Here is a 15,546-nt window from a genome sequence, read left to right as displayed (position 1 = left end):
CAGGGGAGCCTAAAAGGGAAAGTGGAGAACCAGGAAAACAGATCCAGACAGCAAAACATCCGAATAGTGGGTCTACCAGAGGGGATAGAGGAAAGATGTCCAACGAGTTACATTATCCAAATGGTGGGCAAGCTAGTGAGGAGAGAGGACTTTCCAAACCCCCAGAAATGGATCGGACACACAGGTTGCTTCGGCCCAAACCCAAAACCGGGGAGCAGCCCAGGGCAATAATCACAAAGCTGGACCTGTTCCAAGACCGAGAAAAGATCTTAAGGTAACCCGTCAGACGAAATCATGCCCGTGGGAAGGACATAGAATCAGCGTGTACCAGGACATTGGGGCGGACCTAGCAAAAAAGAGGGCCGAGTTTAATAGAGCGCTCTACAAAAGTGGGGTTCGATTTTAAATGCTACTCTCGGCCAGACTCTGGGTGCCATTCCAAGGTCAAAAAACTGTACTTCAACACCCCGGCGGAGGCTGAGGAGTCTCTTAAAACGATCAACTGGGAGGGAAAGCAATCGCGACAGCGATGAAAGCTGCAGGGGCAGAAAAGGAAAGAAATGGAGAGCGGAGAACAGACTGCAAAGAGAGAGAATAATATCATAAACTATGTGCACAAGCATTTTATGCATGTGCTGCCTCGTTTTCGGTCTTGTCTCTTCCCCCAATGTGATGAGGGGGTGCAGGGCAAGGGGAGCGAGGATATGAAAAGCAGGCAAAGGGATGAGAAAAGGGGTGGAAGAGAATGTAAAACAGAACCAGACCTAGACAAGCACTGGGAGAGGAGCCACCATACTGGCGAGAAGGGCTAACACAGGGGGGCAGAAAGCAAGGGAGGCTGCGACGCACCTTTGGCCCATTTCCTTTGGCCAGCTCATATTGCTCAATGTTCACTGCAATTGAAATTTGTCATTCCAAATAATCAACGCATGTTAGTGATGTTGAACAGGACTGATCACTACGACAAACCTACTGATTCCCTTGCAGTGAGCATATTGATCCTTCCCTGATCAGGATACCACATTCCATCCACAATGAGTAGCAACCCTGAGAAATGGCAAATAATTCAGATGTGTAAAGCACATTCCGTTATCCAAAACTCTGAATTGTAAATAGAATTTCCACACCGTCTAAGAATTTACCAAATGGAAACCATAATCTGCCCTCAAAGCTGATTTGCCACAGATAGACAGATTATTGTCGATAACTTCTTGCTGTTTAACTGAGAAGTAAGAGAAAGACCTTGGGTTGGATTCTTTGGTTGCCGACACCGAAATCGTGTTCGGTGATCGGCTGGAGAATCAGGGTTCCCAACCAAATCAGGGGTGGTGACGTTTTTGCGATGCTCCGCCCCCTTCCAAAGTGAGGTACTCTAGGAATATGCCGCACCGCGTATCAATGGCCTCAGAACATTGTCTGACGCCCACCCCCCCAATGGTCCGCCCCCGACCGCCCGAGTTCCCAACAGTGTGGGTCGCGTGTGGTCCCATCCTGTCGGGAACTCGGCATGGCAGCTGCGGACTCAGTCCAACACTGCCACAGTCGGGAGAGGGGCGATCCTTGGGCAGGGGTTGGCATTATTGGGGGCTTGGGGCACTGTGGGAGATGGTCCAGGGTGCGCGAGCCGAACAAAGGGGCGGGGCACTATTTCACGGGCTGGGTCCGCGAACGGCGGCCGCCATGAAGCATGGCGCGGCCGCTGCCATACGCATGCGCGGTCACGGACCCGGCAATTCTCCGGGGCGTATGGGCAGCAAAAGCCGGGTGCTCTATGCTGCTGTCATGCTAGCCCCCAGCAAAATGGGGAATCGGTGGCCATTTTGCGCCATTTTGCCACCGTTCCCGTCAGCGTGGGGACATGGCTCCAGTTTTGGAGAATCCAACCCCTTGTTTGTAGCTGCCTAGTATATTCTGGACTGTGAGAGCATTTAAACCAAGTATAATTTGTGAATCAAAAGTTTCAGAGTCTGAATGATTGAAGATTTCCTAGGCAGATTCTTGTAGATAACCTCTTATTGTTTAACTTGGAAGCTAGTGAAAGACCTTGCTTGTAGTGGTGTAGAATATGCTGGACATTGAGAGAATTTAGACTAAGTATAATTTGCGAATCAAAGTTTCTGAGGCTGTGAATGATTGAAAATTTCCTACCATCACAAAGAGAAGTATTTGTCACATTGGTGCTAAATCCAGGATGGCAACTGCAATTGAAGCTTCCAATTGTATTGGTGCAGATTTGTTGACAGGTTGATGTGTTGGTTGCACATTTATCGATATCTGCAAAAAACATATCCAGTTATTCCTTGTTCAGCTTCATTCACACTTGATCACTAGTTTTCAATCTACATCACACATGTCTAACACATCCTACAGAAATCCATACTGTTAGATTCTTCTGTAATTCAATGAAAACGGCCTGGATTCTCTGCTGGTGGGATTCATGTTGTGCCGGCATTGCATCCACACCTGGGTATTTCCTGCCAGCATCGTGTTGCCCACAATGGAAAACCCCATTGGCTGCCAGGTAGGACGGATAATCCTGCTGCCGGCGGGGCGCTCTGCACAAGAATATTGGTGCGGCGGAGCGATGAATATATATGGTTTTGCTTTTCTGAGGGAGAAGGACAGACTGCTGGTAAGAAAGGGCTGGGTGGGACAGATGAGGGCTAGGGGAATAGCCATACTGATCAGCAAGAGGATGAGAGTTACTTTGACCAGAACTGTTAGGGACCCAAGGGGACGGTACGTCATGGTCAGCATTGTCCTGGACAGGGCACCAGTAGTTCCGGTGAATGTGTACGTTCCCAATTGGGACAATACACCCTTTATAAAAAAAGACCTTTGCAGAAATCCCTGACATCGACACACACTGACTGATAATGGGGGGGGGGCGACTTTAACTGCTTACAGTACCCACTAACCGACCGATTGAACCCCCGAATGGAGAAAAAACCACGCATGGCTAAGGAACTGGGAACATTGATGGAACAGATAGTTGCGGTGGACACCTGGAGGTTCCTGCACCCGGAAGAAAAGGAATTCTCGTTCTCTTCACCAGTACACAAAATATACACCCGTATCGACTTCTTTGCATAAAGAATGGTGCTTCCAGGAATAATAGAAGCTGAATATTCTGAGATTGTCATCTCAGACCACACTCTACACTACGTGGATGTGAGGTTGGAGAGGGGCCGTGCCCAGCGCCGCACATGGAGGTTCGCCACGGACCTCTTGGCCGATAAGGACTTCTACCAGAGAGCATCACAGGCCATAGGCGACTACATGAGTAACAATCGGAATGGGAAAGTCTCACCTTCCACATTCTGAGAGGCATTAAAGGCTCTGATCAGAGGGTATATACGAGCCTACAAGGCACACAGAGACAGTGAATAGAGGGAGGCCAGGCATCAGCTGATCGGCTGCATCTTGGAGGTCGACAGGAAGAACTCCGAGGCCCCGACCATAGAGCTGCTGGTGGAGAGTAAAATGCTACAAATGGACTTTAACCTGCTATCCACCAGGAATGCAGTGCACCAACTTTGCCAGATACAGGGGACCTTCTACAAACACGGCTAAAAGGCTGGCCGCATACTGGCTCACCAGTTAAGAAAACAGGCGGCCACGGGGGAGATAGCTCAGATAAGGGACAACAGAGGAAGACTGATAGTGGAAGCAAAGGAGGTCAACCGAGCATTTGACACCTTCTACCGACGGCTGTACACTTCCAAACCCCCCGACGGGGACGCGGGATGAAACAGCTCTTCGACGGACTGGGTATGTCAGTTGTGGGGAGGGCAGACGGGGGTGGGTCTGGAAGCACCAATAGATCTGTGAGAAATCATGGAGAGCATCAGCTCCATGCAGGCAGGAAAGGCGCTGGGACTGGATGGGTTCCGGAGGACTTTTATAAAATATTCGCGCTGGCCCTGGCCCCACATCTAAGGGATATGTTCGCAAACTTGCTTGCACGGGGCACCTTTCCTCCTACACTAGAGCAGGATCACTGATACCCAAAAAAGACCTGACAGAATGTGCACTTTCTCCCCGTGTCTACTCCCGTTTCCTCCCACAGTCCAAAGATGTGCAAGTTAGGTGGATTCACCATGATAAATTGCCCTTAGTGTTGAAAAAAGGTTAGCGAGGGTTGCCGGGTTACAGGGATAAGGTGGAGGTGTGGGCTTAAGTAGGGTGCTCTTTCCAAGAGCCGGTGCACTCGATGGGCTGAATGGCCTCCTTCTGCACTGTAAATTCTATGATTTTGCTACTAAATGTAGACGCAAAAATATTCTCAAAGATCCTGGCCAAAAGGCTGGAGGGCTTCAGAGGTGGTGGCAGAAGACCAGACGGGCTTTGTCAAGGGTAGGCAACTCACTCCGAACATCAGGCGGCTAATGAATATAATAATAACCTCCCCCCCTCCCAGGGAGAGAACACTGGAGGTGATCGTTTCCCTGGACGCAGAAAAGGCTTTCAACAGAGTCGAATGGAAGTACCTCCTCGAGGTTTGGGCTAGGAGCAGGATTCACCGCCTGGGTGAAACCCCTGTGCAACACCACCAAGGCGAGCGTTTGAACCAATACCACCAGCTCAGAATACTTCCAACTGCACAGAGGTACAAGGCAAGGATTCCCCCTGTCCCTGCTCCTGTTTGTCCGAACAATCGAACCCCTGGCGATAGCTCTGCAGGACGCAAAAAGTTGGAAAGGCATCCAAAGGGGCGACAGAGAGCACAGAGTCTCACTCTATGCGGATGACCTGCTCCTATACATCTCGAAACCACAGGAAGGACTGAAAGCAATTATGCAGATCCTGAAAGAGTTTGGAACCTTCTCGGGTTACAAACTCAACTTGGGCAAGAGCGAGGCATTCCCGCTGAACCCAAAGGGGGAGGAACAGAGCTGGAGGAGCTCCCCTTTAAAATAGCCCAAAATAGATTCCAATACCTGGGGGATCTAAATAGCCAGAGACGGATCGCAGATCCACAAGTGGAACCTGACAAGCCTGGTGGAGGAAGTCAAAAAGAATCTGCAAAAGTGGGGTGCGCTCCCACTCTCCCTGGCAGGGAGTGCAGACGATCAAAATGAACGTGCTGCCAAGGTTCCTCTTCCTGCTTGGATCCATACCAATCTTCATCCCCAAGGCCTTTTCCAAAACATGGACAGCTTAATCATGGCGTTTGTGTGGGGGGGGGGGGGGGTGTCAAGAATCCAAGAGTCCCCAAACTAACACTGCAAAGGAGGAAAATTAAAGGTGGCCTAGCATTACCAAACGTGCAATACTGCCAGTGGACAGCAACGGCAACGAGAGTGAGGGGATGGGTACACAAACCCAACTCGGAATGGGTGCAGATGGAGGAGGCTCCCCGCAGGGAGACAACCCTCCAGGCCCGAGCCAAGGCAGCACTCCCATCACTCACGCTGACAAAATAAACATCCAGCCCTGTGGTAGTTGACACACTGAAAACGTGGAACCAATTGAGGCAACACCGGACTGACCAAGATGTCCCCCATGGCCCCCGTCTGCGGAAACCACAGGTTCCCACCAGCCATGCTAGACACCACCTTTAAAAAATGGAGGCATTACGGGGGAACACTAACAGTTAGGGCTTTCGACATAGGAAACAGACCAGCGACACTGAACGAACTCTGAAGGAATGGGAACTACCGACAGGGCAAGAAATAAGGCACTTACAAATAAAACACATCCTCCGCAAAGAAACAGTAGGATACCCCAGGGCCTGGGAGACCACACTATTAGACCTGATGAATATGGATTGTTAAAGAAGGGGGACTCTGGGAAAATATTTGGACAGCTACTGGACAGGGCCTGAACGCCATTGGACGAGACCAAACAGAAATGAGGGGGACAAACTGGACACAGATGGGGGTTGGGGACTCTGAAGCAAAGCACTGAGCAGGGCCAACTCCACCTCCTCCTGCGCAAGGCTCAGTCTCATGCAGTTCAAAGTGGTGCACAGAGCGCACCTAACCAGGACCCGAATGAACGGGTTCTTCCCGGAGGTGGAGGACAAATGTGAACGGTGCCAGAGAGGCCCGGCCAACCACACCCACATGTTTTGGGCCTGCCGCAAACTTCCTGGGATCTGGACAGCCTTCTCCGAGGCGAGGGGTGGTGGGGGTGAGGATGGAGCTGTGCCCAAAAGTGACAAACTTCGGGGTATCACACTATCCAGAGCTACACATGGGGAAGAGGGCCGATGCCCTGGCTTTCGCTTCCCCTAATCGCACACCAGAAAATCCTGCTTGGCAGGCGATCAGCAGCACCAGCCACAGCTGCAGACTGGCTGGCAGACCAGGCAGAATTTCTCCACTTGGAGAAGATCAAGTACACTATCCAAGGGTCGGAGGAAGGTTTCCTTAAAGCATGGGGGCAATTTGTATAATGTAATTATCTTTATTGTCGCAGGTAGGCTTTCAATAACACTGCAACGATAATAATAATAATCTTATTCTCACAGGTAGGCTTACATTAACACTGCAATGAAGTTACTGTGAAAAGCCCCTAATCGCCACATTCCGGCGCCTGTTCGGGTACACAGATAGAGAATTCAGAACATCCAAATCACCTAACAATCATGTCTTTCGGGACTTGTGGGAGGAAACCGGAGCACCCTAAGGAAACACATGCAGACACATGGAGAATGTGTAAACTCCACACAAACAGTGACCCAAGCCGGGAATTGAAACTGGGACCCTGGAGCTGTGAGGAAACAGTGCTAACCACTGTGCTACCATGCAGGGACCTGTTTGAGGCCAACAATAACTATCAGAGAGAGAAATAAAGAAATTAAAAGAGTAATGACAACTCAGGCGAAGTAGGGGAAGAAGAGAGGAAGAACCCGAGGGGAATAAAAGAAACGATGCAGAGTGAGGGGGGAAAGCAAAAGAACCCATCCCCCCTCACCCACAAGGCAGACACTGTGGAAACTCATAGGAAATAAGGGCGAAAGGGGGAGAGCCGAAGAAGAGGGGGGCACACACCTGAGCGAACAGGGAAGGTATCAAGGGGCAGGATGGGGGTGGGGGTGTTGTGGGGGAGGGGGATGAGGATATCGCACCAAGACAGGCAGTGACAAATTGTAGTAGGTGCAAGAAAATCTTATATGCTGTACAATAACAAACACGAAAAGCAAAGTACATAAAACTGAAAATGGCAACACAAATATTTTTTTTAAATAGCTGCAATAATCCAACGTCCGCTGATTCTGAACAATACGCACCCCTGAAGAATGGCAAGTCCAGAAGGACAAAGCACATGCCATTGATAAGAAATTATCAATCAGAATTGTAATTTTCTGGCAGTCTATGAATTTACCACAATGGAAACTGTAACGTGCAATCAAAATATCATTAATGCATATCGGCAATAATTGACATTAACCTCTTTTTGTTTAATGGTGATGCAACAGAAAGAGCATTTTTGCAGCCGTCTAGACTATGCTGGACATTGGGGTGTTTTGACAAACTGTATTTTTCAATTCAAAAATGTCCTGAGAATCTATTGTGTGATGATTTCCTACCATCACAAAGAGAAGTGTTTGTCACATTGGTGCTAAATCCAGCATGGCAACTGCAATTGAAGTTTCCAATTGTATTGGTGCAGATTTGTTGACAGGTTGACGTGTTTGTTGCACATTCATCGATATCTGCAGAAAAAAGTCCACTCATGAGTTTCTCAGGATCAATTGTAGACCTCGGGTAACTTTCAACTGACATTTGTTATTCATTCCAGACCCAGGTGAGCGTTACAAGCTCCAGGTTATGAGTGCTGGCCTATGGCACCATCAGTTCTGAGGCAGAAGGAACTAATAACGAAAGGCACAGGGCCATTTGTCCATCTCTATTCCAAGAATCATGCAGCTTACAGTGCAGAAGGATGCCATTTGCCCCATCGAGTCTGAACCAGCCCTTAGAAAGAGCATCCTATCCAAAACCATACATCCACCCTATCCCCGTAACCCAGTAACACCACCTGACCTTCTGGACACTGAAATTTGACCACTAATATTCAATCTACATCATACATGGCCAACACATCCTTCAGAAATTTATGTTGTTCGATTCTTCTGTAATTTAACGACAATACATTTGATGTTGCATTTCCCACAAAAAGTGAGGTTGCTAATATTGTGCGCAAATACGTTTTACAGTATAATTAGGTGTCCCATCTGCCCTCCACAACAAACAAAATTGCAATTGGCAGTTAGAGTAAGGGACAAAAATATTAATTATTGGCAAATCCAATGTGCAAAGTCCATTCCCATAATGAGAGATGGATTATCCTTTTAATTGTAATTTTCTGGCAGTCTAAGAATTTACCACAGTGGAAACTGTAATGTGCAATCAAAATATAATTTATGCATATCAACAGATAATTCTCGTTAACCTCTTTTTGTTCCATGGTGAAGCAATAGAAAGAGCATTTTTGCAGCCGTCTAGATTATGCTGGACATTGAGAATGTTTTGACTAAGTGTATTTTGCAATTATGCTCATGACATGCATTTTATTTGGCAATCTCATATTCAATGTTCACTGAAATTGAGACTGGACATTGTTAATGATCAGCGGATGTGCACGATGCTGCAAGCCATGTTGAAAAGTTGTCATGTGAGAGTACCTTTAAGAAATTGGTGTTTATCAAGTAGCTGCAATGATGTCAGTGTGTGGGTGGAGCTGGGCTGTCTTTCAGCTTTTACTTTAGTTTTTGAGCTGGCAGCTACAGTGTGTGTTTGGTTTCATTTTCAGAGTTGGAGCTGCATCCATCAAACAAGGTGTAATTTTGATCTCTCTCTTCATGAAAAAGAATGTCTTCAAATAACTTGCTAATTTAAAAGTGATAACTGCTCTCAGTAGATAAATTAAACCTGCTGTATTTGTTAAAGAGGGTATTTGTCTTATGAATGTTGCTAGGAAAGATTAAGGGTTACCTATCGAGTACTGTATTCTTTGGGGGGAGTATTTGAGTTGATAGTTGCTCAGATGTTTACTGTGTGCTTATAAAATGAGAACTAGAGTCATAGAATTAACATTGTTTTGTTTTAAAAGTACTTTAGATCTCTGTTGCATCACACCTTAGAGTGGGCACTTGTGATCCCCATAACCAAAATCTATTAAACGTTGTGGATCAGGTGAACTCCATGATATATTTTGGGGATCTCAAAACCCTGGCACGTAATAAACTGCAGAGGTCTCAGATTGATCACCATGAGAAATCTATTCACTCTCTTGCAGTGACCATTCAGACTTTTCCCCGATCAGGGTATCAGATTCCATCCCCATTGATGCTCAATGATCAGCAAACTTGAGAAATTACAAATTCAGATGTCTAAACAACATGCCGTTGATCCAAAATGATGAATCACAAAAGAAATGTCCTATACTCTGCAGATTTTCATTGATGGAAATTATAAACTGCTGTTTATTTACCATTGTTGTCGATAACCTCTTATTGTTTAACATAGAAGAAAGAGAAAGACCATGGATATTGAAAGCATTTAGACTGAGTATAATTTGCGAATCAAAGTTTCTAAGAATCTGAATGATTGAAGATTTCCTACCATCACAAAGAGAAGTGTTTGTCACATTGGTGCTAAATCCAACATGGCAACTGCAATTGAAGATTCCAATTGTATTGATGCAGATTTGTTGACAGTTTGACGTGTTAGTTGAACATTCGTCGATATCTGCGGAAAAAAACCCAAAACAAACTGTTTCATTAACAATATGTTTAATTTCAATCATACATTCTTTTTTGGCAAGTCGTGTTGCTTGGTGCTCCACTGAAATTCAAATTCTGCATTTCTGACTGCAAATGAGTGAGTGAAGCGCAATAACGCAAGCCGTGCAGAAATGAGCAGTGGTCCCAGACAGATCACTGTGTCTAATATATCGATTTTCATTGCCAGCTATTCAGCCCGTGGTCCGTTTAAACTAAACTTACTGAATATAGGCAGATTCTTGTAGATAACCTCTTATTGTTTAACTTAGAAGCTAGTGAAAGACCTTGCTTGTAGCTGTCTAGAATATGCTGGACATTGAGAGAATTTAGACTAAGTATAATTTGCGAATCAAAGTTTCTGAGGATCTGAATGATACAACATTTCCTACCATCACAAGAGAAGTATTTGTCACATTGGTGCCATATCCAGGATGGCAACTGCAATTGAAGCTTCCAATTGTATTGGTGCAGATTTGTTGACAGGTTGATGTGTTGGTTGCACATTCATTGATATCTGCAAAAAACATATCTATTTATTCCATGTTCAGCTCGATTCAAGCTTGACCACTAATTTTCAATGTACATCACACATGGCCAGCACAGCCTTCAGAAATTTATGTTGTTCGATTCTTCTGTAATTCAACAGCAATACATTTGATGTTGCATTACCCACAAAAAGAGAGGTTGTTAACATTGCGCACAAATAGGTTTTACAGTATTATTTGACATGAGAGTTCCCATCTGCCCCCCACAACGAACAATATTACAGTTGCCCATTAGAGTACAGACAAAAATATTCTTTATTCGCAAATCCAATGTGCAAAGACCATTCCCAGAATGAGAGATGGATTATCCTTTTAATAATCTACCTAGAATGATTGAGTTAACCCAATACAAACTGTTTCATTAACAATATGTTTAATTTCAATCATACATTCTTTTTTGGTAAGTTGTGTTGCTTGGTGTTCCACTGAAATTCAAATTCTGCATTTCTGACTGCAAATGAGTGAGTGAAGTGCAATAACGCAAGCCGTGCAGAAATGAGCAGTGGTCTCAGACAGATCACTGTGTCTAATATATCGATTGTCATTGCCAGCTATTCTGCCCGTGGCCTGATTAAACTAAAATAATCCAACTGCCACAGATTCTAAACAATACACATCCCAGACCAATGGCAAGTCCAGAAGGACAAAGCACATGCCATTGAACGGTAATTCGAAATCATAATTGTAATTTTCTGGCAGTCTATGAATTTACTACCATGTGCAATCAAAATATCATTAATGCGTATTGACAGATAATTAACTTTAACCTCTTTTTGTTTAATTGTGAATCAATAGAAAGAGCATTTTGCAGGCTTCTAAAATATGCTGGAAATTGAGAGTGTTTTAACTAAGTGTATTTTGCAATTCTAAACTTCATGAGCATCTATTGTTTGATGATTTCCTACCATCACAAAGAGAAGTGTTTGTCACATTGGTGCTAAATCCAGCATGGCAACTGCAATTGAAGCTTCCAATTGTATTGGTGCAGATTTGTTGACAGGTTGACGTGTTGGTTGAACATTCGTCGATATCTGCGGAACAAATCCACTCATGAGTTTCTCAGGATCAATTGAAAACTTCGGGTAACTTTCAACTGACATTTGCTATTCATTCCAGACCCAGGTGAGCGTTATAAGCTCCAGGTTATGAGTGCTGGCCTATGGCACCATCAGTTCTGAGGCAGAAGGAATTAATTACGAAAGGCACAAGACCATTTATCCATCTCTATTATAAGAATCATCCAGTTTAAAGTGCAGAAGGATTCCATTCACCCCATTGAGTCTGTGCCAGCTCTTAGACAGAGCACTCTATCCAAGCCCATGCCTCGGCCCTATCCCAGTAACCCAGTAACACCACCTAAACTTTTCGCCACTGTGGGGCTACTTTGCATGACCAATCCACCTAACTTGCACTTCATTGGACAGAAAATGAATTATGCCCGTGGCTTGCATGTTATTTGGCAAACTCGTATTAAATGTTCACTGAAATTGAGATTGGACATTGTTAATGATCAACGGATACGCGCGATGCTGCTAGATTGTTGAAAGGGGAAAAGGTCTCAGACTGATGACCATGACAAATCTATTGACTCTCTTGCAGTGAACATTCTGATCCTATACCCATCCGGGTAGCAGATTCCATCTTCATTGATGCTCAATAATCAGCAAACCTGAGAATTTGCAAATTCATATGTCTAAAGACATGCCGTTGATCCAAAATGATGAATCATAATTGCAATTTCCTCACCATCTTTGAACATTTCACACTGGAAACCATTATCTGTGCTCAAAGTTTATTTACTGCATATAGGCAGATTCTTGTAGATTACCTCTTATTGTTTAACTTAGAAGCTAGTGAAAGACCTTGCTTGTAGCTGTCTAGAAAATGCTGGACATTTAGAGAATTTAGACTAAGTATAATTTACGAATCAAAGTTTCTGAGGATCTGAATGATACAACATATCCTATCATCACAAAGCGAAGTATTTGTCACATTGGTGCCATAGCCAGGATGGCAACTGCAATTGAAGCTTCCAATTGTATTGGTGCAGATTTGTTGACAGGTTGATGTGTTGGTTGCACATTCATTGATATCTGCAAAAAACATATCTATTTATTCCATGTTCAGCTTGATTCAAGCTTGACCACTAATTTTCAATGTACATCACACATGGCCAGCACAGCCTTCAGAAATTTATGTTGTTCGATTCTTCTGTAATTCAACAGCAATACATTTGATGTTGCATTACCCACAAAAAGAGAGGTTGTTAACATTGTGCACAAATAAGTTTTACAGTATTATGTACATGAGGGTTCCCATCTCCCCACACAACGAACAATATTACAGTTGCCCATTAGAGTAATAGACAAAAATATTCATTTTTCGCAAATCCAATGTGCAAAGACCATTCCCATAATGAGAGATGGATTATCCTTTTAATAATCTACCTAGAATGATTGAGTTAACCCAATACAAACTGTTTCATTAACAATATGTTTAATTTCAATCATACATTCTTTTTTGGCAAGTCGCGTTGCTTGGTGCTCCACTGAAATTCAAATTCTGCATTTCTGACTGCAAATGAGTGAGTGAAGCGCAATAACGCAAGCAGTGCAGAAATGAGCAGTGGTCTCAGACAGATCACTGTGTCTAATATATCGATTTTCATTGCCAGCTATTTTGCCCGTGGCCTGATTAAACTAAAATAATCCAACTGCCACAGATTCTAAACAATACACATCCCAGACCAATGGCAAGTCCAGAAGGACAAAGCACATGCCATTGAACGGTAATTCGAAATCATAATTGTAATTTTCTGGCAGTCTATGAATTTGCTACCATGGAAACTGCAATGTGCAATCAAAATATCATTAATGCGTATTGACAGATAATTAACTTTAACCTCTTTTTGTTTAATTGTGAATCAATAGTAAGAGCATTTTGCAGGCTTCTAAAATATGCTGGAAATTGAGAGTGTTTTAACTAAGTGTATTTTACAATTCTAAACTTCATGACAATCTATTGTTTGATGATTTCCTACCATCACAAAGAGACGTGTTTGTCACATTCGTGCTAAATTCAGGATGGCAACTGCAGTTAAAGCTTCCAATTGTATTGGTACAAATTTGTTGACAGGTTGATGTATTGGTTGCACATTCATTGATATCTGCAAAAAACATATCCAGCTATTCCTTGTTTAGCTTGATTCAAATTTGACCACTAGTTAACCTCTTTTTGTTTAATAGTGAATCAATAGAAAGAGAATTTTTGCAGCCGCCAAGACTATGTTGAACATTGAGATTGTTTTGACTAAGTGTATTTTGCAATTCAAAATGTCCTGAGAATCTACTGTTTGATGATTTCCTACCATCACAAAGAGAAGTGTTTGTCACATTGGTGCTAAATCCAGCATGGCAACTGCAATTGAAGCTTCCAATTGTATTGGTGCAGATTTGTTGACAGGTTGACGTGTTGGTTGAACATTCGTTGATATCTGCGGAACAAATCCACTCATGAGTTTCTCAGGATCAATTGAAAACTTTGGGTAACTTTCAACTGACATTTGCTATTCATTCCAGACCCAGGTGAGCGTTACAAGCTCCAGGTTATGAGTGCTGGCCTATGGCACCATCAGTTCTGAGGCAGAAGGAATTAATTACGAAAGGCACAAGACCATTTATCCATCTCTATTCTAAGAATCATCCAGTTTAAAGTGCAGAAGGATGCCATTCACCCCATTGAGTCTGAGCCAGCCCTTAGACAGAGCACCCTATCCAAGCCCATGCCTCGGCCCTATCCCAGTAACCCAGTAACACCACCTAACCTTTTCGACACTGTGGGGCTACGTTGCATGGCCAATCCACCTAATTTGCACTTCTTTGGACAGAAAATGAATTATGCCCGTGGCTTGCATGTTATTTGGCAAACTCGTATTAAATGTTCACTGAAATTGAGATTGGACATTGTTAATGATCAACGGATACGCGCGATGCTGCTAGATTGTTGAAAGGGGAAAAGGTCTCAGACTGATCACCATGACAAATCTATTTACTCTCTTGCAGTGAACATTCTGATCCTATACCCATCCGGGTAGCAGATTCCGTCTTCATTGATGCTCCATAATCAGCAAACCTGATAATTTGCAAATTGATATGTCTAAAGAACATGCCGTTGATCCAAAATGATGAATCATAATTGCAATTTCCTCACCATCTTTGAACATTTCACACTGGAAACCATTATCTGTGCTCAAAGTTTATTTACTGCATATAGGCAGATTCTTGTAGATAACCTCTTGTTGTTTAACTTAGAAGCTAGTGAAAGACCTTGCTTGTAGATGTCTAGAATATGCTGGACATTTAGAGAATTTAGACTAAGTATAATTTGCGAATCAAAGTTTCTGAGGATCTGAATGATACAACATTTCCTACCATCACAAAGATAAGTATTTGTCACATTGGTGCCATATCCAGGATGGCAACTGCAATTGAAGCTTCCAATTGTATTGGTGCAGGTTTGTTGACAGGTTGATGTGTTGGTTGCACATTCATTGATATCTGCAAAAAACATATCTATTTATTCCATGTTCAGCTTGATTCAAGCTTGACCACTAATTTTCAATGTACATCACACATGGCCAGCAGAGCCTTCCGAAATTTATGTTGTTCGATTCTTCTGTAATTCAACAGCAATACATTTGATGTTGCATTACCCACAAAAAGAGAGGTTGTTAACATTGTGCACAAATAAGTTTTACAGTATTATTTGACATGTGGGTTCCCATCTGCCCCCTACAATGAACAATATTACAGTTGCCCATTAGAGTAACAGACAAAAATATTCTTTATTCGCAAATCCAATGTGCAAAGACCATTCCCATAATGAGAGATGGATTATCCATTTAATAATCTACCTAGAATGATTGAGTTAACCCAATACAAACTGTTTCATTAACAATATGTTTCATTTCAATCATACATTCTTTTTTGGCAAGTCGTGTTGCTTAGTGCTCCACTGAAATTCAAATTCTGCATTTCTGACTGCAAATGAGTGAGTGAAGCGCAATAACGCAAGCCGTGCAGAAATGAGCAGTGGTCTCAGACAGATTACTGTGTTAATATATCGATTTTCATTGCCAGCTATTTTGCCCGTGGCCTGATTAAACTAAAATAATCCAACTGCCACAGATTCTTAACAATACACATCCCAGACCAATGGCAAGTCCAGAAGGACAAAGCACATGCCATTGAACGGTAATTCGAAATC

The 15,546-nt window shown here is 43.6% G+C and overlaps 1 protein-coding gene across 18 annotated transcripts in view; it reads right to left on the bottom strand.

Annotated features, from left to right (window-relative positions):
* The window catches only part of LOC119975484 (fibrillin-2-like), a 188,366-nt gene that overhangs the window by 36,802 nt on the left and 136,018 nt on the right, over positions 1-15,546 (bottom strand). For 12 of the 18 annotated variants that reach the window (XM_038815200.1, XM_038815199.1, XM_038815198.1 and 9 more), the window contains 8 exons: positions 14,712-14,837; positions 13,649-13,774; positions 13,322-13,447; positions 12,249-12,374; positions 11,187-11,312; positions 9,576-9,701; positions 7,538-7,663; positions 2,149-2,274 (listed from right to left, as the gene is read on the bottom strand). In XM_038815200.1, coding sequence (XP_038671128.1) covers positions 2,149-2,274; positions 7,538-7,663; positions 9,576-9,701; positions 11,187-11,312; positions 12,249-12,374; positions 13,322-13,447; positions 13,649-13,774; positions 14,712-14,837 — 1,008 coding nt within the window. The remainder of the gene's footprint in view (positions 1-2,148; positions 2,275-7,537; positions 7,664-9,575; positions 9,702-11,186; positions 11,313-12,248; positions 12,375-13,321; positions 13,448-13,648; positions 13,775-14,711; positions 14,838-15,546) is intronic. The other 6 variants (XM_038815201.1, XM_038815208.1, XM_038815212.1 and 3 more) reach the window with 6 other exon arrangements.

This window comes from Scyliorhinus canicula, chromosome 13, assembly GCF_902713615.1.
Source record: "Scyliorhinus canicula chromosome 13, sScyCan1.1, whole genome shotgun sequence".
In the NCBI taxonomy this organism is placed as follows: domain Eukaryota; kingdom Metazoa; phylum Chordata; class Chondrichthyes; order Carcharhiniformes; family Scyliorhinidae; genus Scyliorhinus; species Scyliorhinus canicula.
Note: the sequence above shows the minus strand (reverse complement) of the source record. Positions and strands in the feature narration are given on the sequence as shown.